Here is a 6,612-nt window from a genome sequence, read left to right as displayed (position 1 = left end):
CCATCACCAGGCATTCTCAATAAAAGCAAGAATATTTTCCTGACACTTTTCTTTGTTCTTCATGTCCTGAGAAAGACTGTCAAGGTGACTGTCATTTAAGCCATGTTACAGAGTTGATAGAATTCTTCCATTTTAAGGGAAAAAAATTATTTAATAGATTCTTGAATTAATAAAACTGACATATATTCAAATCATTGCAACCTTTTTTTCAGAATTCACAACAGGATTTTTGCAGAATTATGGTTTCAAGCAGAAGACAATAGAATGTGTGTTTTCTTACACACCAGGAGATTTAATAGCTGCTTTTTTTGCTTTGTGTGTGTGTGTGGCTGAAGGATAGTGAATGATCACTGCTCACAACAAATGACAAGAAACTCTGAAAGTTACTTCTTGATGCATTTAATTTCTTTTGTGCTGTTCTAAGAGCTAGGGTATTATCAAGTGTGAGGAACACATTGTAACAGGACCAAAAGCACTCCAGTCAGATCAGGTAAAAACAGGTTACAAAATATTAGGAAAAGAAATACTGAAAAATACAAATGATATCATCCAGTCGTGTATCAGTTGCAAATCCAAATTCTGAAACCTTTGAAAATCAGTCCCAGGAAAAGTTCACCACTGCCCTTTCAAAAGAAGGATATTCCAGTTCTAGGAGACTAAGCATGCCAACCCTCTACTTGACCTTTGCTGCCTGAAAGGTAAAATTGCATCCTCGGTGCACACACAGAGTTGACCTGGGGAACATTGCTCTTTCAGGACTTGTCATTAGGAGGTTTCTTCTTGGCTTCCACATCCTTCTTAAAATCTTCCAGCTTCTTTGCAATGTTAGGAATCTTTAAAGACAAAACAAAACAATCAAACCCCACGCAACAAAAAAATCCATGTAAGTTTCATCAGGCAAGACAATACCATACACACAGCAAGAAATTCTATAAACTTTAAACTGGTTTTTAAAAGGTATTTCCAGTATCTGTTACCTTGCACAGAGATTAAATCTAAGCAGTATCAGGCAAACCACAGATCAGAGCACCTCACATGAGGCTTCAAGAAATACTTAGGTTATTAAGGCTATAAGTCAGCCAGTGGTGATGGGAACAGGAGGAAGGAAAAAAGATTACTTTACAGGAAATTTAGCATGACCAGTCTGGCTTCCTGACTGAAAGAAGACAAACTGCCAAGAATAAGCAGATTTAAACACTGATGCATAGGCTTTTGAAGGGGAAATTAGATTGCACTATACTGGTCATAACCCAAGAGAAAAGAGATGCTCAATAGCATCAAATATGTTCTCAAGAAATTTATTAAGAAATATTTCTCCTAGTTCATCTTGTGGGAAACAAAATTCTTCACTGGGGAATTCTACTGCATTGCAAATTGGCACCCTTTTGCAGTTTCACACTTGAATGAAAATTCAATTTACTGCTTGTGAGCTTCAAACCTTCCACTTTCTCTAACAAATAAAATAATTTTGATAAAATAATCCAGCAGTAAATTTTGATAACTAGAAAGAGAAAAAAAGCTGAAGCTCTTAATAGCAAAGAAAAGGTTATGACTAGCTAAAACTGGGAACTGAAAATGCATGATTTTACAAGCTGATTAAAACAAAATTAAAGCAAATTTTCCACACTTAGCTGTTAAATATATATATCTCCTGGGTTTTTACTTCATATGTAACCTATATGTGACCAGAGCAGAAATTAATCCAAACAGAATGCAGTTCTCTTATTGAATGGTCTGAGGTTCACAAAACTGGCAACATAAGTTCCTCTTACCTTCCTTTTCAGAATTAAGCTCTGTTTGACCAAATAAAATTAAGAGCCCAGCCTGTAACACGCCTGACATTTAAACTACACCAAGAGAACTCCACCACTGTCAGCAGAACCCTCCATGTATTTATTACTGAGCACACTGTGTGTACAGCTGCAGAATTAGGACCTCATTATGACAAGCTTATATAAAATGTCATCTCAAACCAATCATCTTCAACACCAGCAATAAAATTTCCGTGTTCATCCTGCAAGTCAGCGCTGCATTTCCAGGGAATCGCTTCCAGCAAATCAAAAGCCTGAGTCCCCCTCTTGTGGCAATTCTTTATCAGTGCTGCCAGAAAAGCACCATAGAATGCTTGTGATACATTTGATACATCCAAATGTATTCTTGTGACTACATCTTTTTAACACTGTAAAACATACATTGCACAGAAACACCTGCCTTTCATTAGTCCTTTTTCTGGAGTAACTGACAGGAAAAATCACCAAACTTTGTGCATGAACAAAGAGCAAAATGTAAGATCTGTTTTTTAAGCATGAAGACTTCAATACTGAAGATGAGAGGAAAGGAAAACAGAAATGTCACCAAAGCCTCAACAACTTTGTTTTCTTTATTAAGGCTAATAGAGATTGCATGAGAATGTTAAAAAATTTAAGTTAAATGTTATTAACTCCTCTAGCCAGAAAGTGAAGTGGCACTGATCTTACAAGGGATCCTGTTGACTCTGCAGAAATTAAAAGCATGTTTTGAAGGCTCAGCTTGAAATCTTCTTCCTCTGCCCTCTCACACTGAAAACTGTTAACTGAGAGCTAAAAAAGAGAAAGTTCTCTTGCTTTTCTCACTGTGAGAAAAGAAGAAAAGAAAGATTGCAGGTCAATACACTTTTTGAAGTAGAAGAAAGTACTGAATTTTCAAAAAAAGCTGGCAAAACTTATTTTCGTTATTGGTCTGGGAGACAGACATTTCTCATGCTCTGAGGACTTTCATTAACAAAAAGTTATATTGAGTGGAGAACACTGTAAGAAGACAGGATATCCAAGAGAGGAAACAGTATTTTAATGCTGGTAAAATCCATGAGCAATTGATAAACCTTTTCTGATCCTCCTCCTGATAAACCTTTTAGATGCCTGGGCTCTAGGACTGAACAGAAGTTTAAGCTTTAAGCAGTACACTGCCACAGAGAAGATGATGCTTTGCTTCCACTTTTTTTTTTCCTATTAAGTTTGGAAAAGACCTACAAGACCACAGAATCCAATCTTTGACCAATCATCACTCTGTGAACTAGACCACAGCATTAAGTGCTATGTCCAGTCATTCTTTGAACACCTCAGGGGTGGTGACTCCACCAATTCCCTGTGCAGCCTGTTCCAATGGCTGACCACTCTTCCAGTGAGGTAATTCTGCTGTGAAAGTCTGAGTTCTCCTGTCCCAAAGTCAGCATGATCTGCACTCTGTTTAAAATATATAAACCATCAAAATAAAGGCTGATTCAATTGTATTTGAGGGAAAACAGCCATATATCTTCCGATCAGAACAGGTTTCCCTCTGAGAATACCATAATACTTACCTCATAGTTCTGAGCCAGATACATCCCAACCACGTTGCCAAGAGTAAAACCAAGCTAAAAAGGAAGAAAGGGTGAAGAGTTAACATCCTTCCATCAAAAGCTTATTGGCTAAAATAAAGAAAAAGGGATATTGCAAGTTATTTAACGAGTTTCAACTCCACTCCTACTTAATTTCTCATCTTTCAAACAGAGAGGTGCAATTTTACCCATCTTCCTCACCAGAAACACCTTGCCATCATTTCCAAAATACCACACGGTTTTGTTATTCAATCCACATCCCCAAGACTATTTGGATCAAGCTATGTTAATCCTTGTAAGGTTCTCTACACACCCACAAAGGCAGTAAGTCCAAGAAAAATGGTGGAGACAGCAGCAGGGACCAACATATCACAGAGCTCTTGGTCCATGCTGGGAATGCCTAAAGCAACACCCCACTAGAACCATGCTCAGTGCTGGAAAGGGACATACGTGTCTTAGTACAAGTAAAAAGAACCAAACTTCACAACATGGACTTAAACTGATGTAAACCTGCTTCTTCTCTTCTGCAGCAACAGCTGTGCATCTTCCAGACAAACCCTCCTGACCACAAGAGATTAGTTCTCAGCCAAATCCACTCTGATCTAGGGGCTCCTCCAAGGTAGTACAGTTGGTTGTAAGCTGGGCAACCTCTTCTGACAACTGTGCACTTACAGTTGATGAAGGGTGTCCATAAAAATGCACTCTGGAAGCAGAGCAACAGCAAAACACAACCAGTTTCTGGCCCAGACCTTGTCTGCCAGCTGAGTAAAATGCTCAAGCATAAGAACACTTCTGAAGTGAAAGAAATTTTTCTCTTAAAAGACAGATGATGAGATTTTCATTCATCATCTCCTCAGTATCTCATATTTTATTTTTGTTGTTACACTTCAAACTAAGTCTGCCTTTTACCATGAAAGCTCATTTAACTATTTTGAAATAGTTAATTATTTCAAGTTAACACTTGGAAATACTAACAATACTGACTATATTGAAATAGTCAATACTAACTATTTCAATTAACTACTAACTAATAATACTAATACTGTTCTTTCATTTGTTGTTAGCAGACAAATCACCCTTTGTAACAGCTGAGGCCAGTTCTGTTTAAGAAAATTGTTATTACTCATGGTCACTGCTGTGAAAATAAGACTATTTTAAGAAAAATAAAACCAGTGTCCACAAAACAACTTTGCCATCACTTACTGACCAGACATCTTTTCCAGGCCCAAAGCAGCACAGAGCACAATTCATCTTTTCTGTGATTCAGACTCCATAATCAGCACTGCTGAAAATCTATCTATAGAAAACTAAAACTGGATGAGAGCTGTCATACTGACTTCAAGTTACTTCAGTATTTTCTTAAACAGATTTTTGACCTTATTCCTTGTTTATAATCATCTTTTTTAAGCTTAGCTTTAACAGTTTAAGAACAAGAAGAATTATTCTTGTGTGTAGTGCCCTGTTTAGCATGTGCTCTTGTTGTTTCAATTACCAGATAAGCAGGTACTCTAGAAGATACTAACAAATAATGCACCGATGAAAAACAGACCTGTGATTCCTCTTAATTCAGAGCATCACTCTAGCAGAGGAAAATTTCCTGTACCTTTAATAGTTTCTGGGAAGATGCCTGGAAACACAAACCAGATCCTTATTAGCAGTGCTCTAGGCTTTTACCCTAGAACCTCTCCAACATAAGTCATATTCTGCTGTGTGGTAACCCTAAGTCAGTAGAGATAGTACTGAGACCGGTACTCCCTTTAAATGTAGTCCATTAGTGGAAAGTCCAGCACTGCATCCACCTGGTTACACTTATTTTTAGAGCTGACAATTTGAGCAATGGGGAAAAATAAAGTCACTATTTAAGACTTCACTTATATGGAAATAAAAGCACATAGCCAATGAAAATGTGCATGTTGACTAAAAACAACAGGGCTGATGAGAGTTCAGGGTCTTCCAATTTCCACACAGCATTTCAAGATGCACTGAAAACAAATAGCTTATTTAATGCTTAACTCTGGACTGCAAAAACACAAGGTTTGTGAGATTATTCCTTTATCTCTCTGCTACAGCCCTAACCAGACAGAGCAAGAGTCAAACTCCCAATCTACACCCAAGCAGGGAAAAAACCCAGAATCAGTATATCTTTTGTCTAACTTCCACACACTAATGAGGCGTGGTAAATATAACGTATTTTTATCTAGCAACAACCATTAAAAAACCAGCAGAAAACAGTGAAGCTGATAAACACAGAAACTCTGAGAAAGGCAAACCATATTTAGCCTTACTGAAGGTTTTCACTGGAGTGGCAAGGGGATTATAAACAGCTTCAGAAATGACTGAGGTTTTCATAGTTGTTCTTATGAAGCTAGGATGAGAGATAGGCGTCATTTATTTATTCTATAAAAATAGGCGATATTCTTCCAGCTTATAATAGGCCATCACTTCTTGCTCAGTATCAACATCCCGTATGAAACTCGTTAGCCAGCTGAATTATTCTGCCCCAACAGAAGATGAAGTCTAGTAATTCTGCTGTTCCTCGGGGCAGTAATGGCATGCGATCCCTTGCCTTAATTTCCGTATATCCACATCTCCAGCAGTACAGTTTTAAGGGTGTACAAAATGGCAAGGGCTCACGCTCCTGCTGCCACTGAAGGAGAGAGGTATTTATGCTTACACAAAGAAATTTGAGTAGCAAGGGCAGCATCGCCGTGAGCAAGCGGAATCTCCAAGGCAAATTAAAAGCACGACTTGGAAGGAAAAACAAGCCGCGGAACTCCATTTTCAGAGCACCTTTAAGGCAGCGTTCTGCGAGAACAAGGGGGACGGGGGGGAAGGAGCGGGAGAAGGGAAGCAGCTCGAGGGGGAAGCCGCCCAAGGATGGGGAGCTGCCGGGGAGCCAACACCGGGCTCAGCCGCCCCCCTGACAGGGGCCGGGGGACGGCCGAACATGGGGCCGGGGGGTGGCCGGACACGGAACCAGGGAGTGGCCGAACATGGGGCCGGGGGGTGGCCAAACACGGGGCCGGGATGTGCCGGACACCGCGCCCTTCCTCCCTCGGCCGGGCAGCGGCCGCATCGTGCCACGGCAGCGGCGCCGCGCCTCGGAGCCCGGAGCCTTACCAAGAACTGCAGCATGGTGCCCGCTGCCCGCGCTGCCGCCCCGCCCGACAGCCGGGGAAGTCAGGCGGGCGCTGGCTGCTCCCCTTCCGGGCCCGCCCTCACCGCCATGGCCGGGAAAGGCTCCGGCCCTGCCCCCG

General features: G+C 40.6%; 1 protein-coding gene across 1 annotated transcript; it reads right to left on the bottom strand.

Annotated features, from left to right (window-relative positions):
• Positions 1–383: 383 nt before the first annotated feature.
• On the bottom strand, positions 384–6,597 carry STMP1 (short transmembrane mitochondrial protein 1). Its single transcript, XM_015629462.3, has 3 exons — positions 6,476–6,597; positions 3,338–3,391; positions 384–833 (listed from the first exon to the last, which is right to left on the bottom strand). Exons 1-3 carry the CDS (start codon positions 6,488–6,490, stop codon positions 753–755), a joined length of 150 nt encoding a protein of 49 aa, XP_015484948.1. The 5' UTR covers positions 6,491–6,597; the 3' UTR covers positions 384–752.
• Positions 6,598–6,612: the final 15 nt, after the last annotated feature.

Source organism: Parus major, chromosome 1A (genome assembly GCF_001522545.3).
Source record: "Parus major isolate Abel chromosome 1A, Parus_major1.1, whole genome shotgun sequence".
Lineage (NCBI taxonomy): Eukaryota > Metazoa > Chordata > Aves > Passeriformes > Paridae > Parus > Parus major.
This window is presented reverse-complemented; position numbering and strand designations above follow the sequence as displayed.

Bases quoted from the DNA above. Each gene is read 5' to 3' on its own strand.
- STMP1 (XM_015629462.3), bottom strand. The intron at 834-3,337 runs GTAAGTATTATG...TTGTCTTTAAAG, and splicing joins ATCTGGCTCAGAACTATGAG to ATTCCTAACATTGCAAAGAA.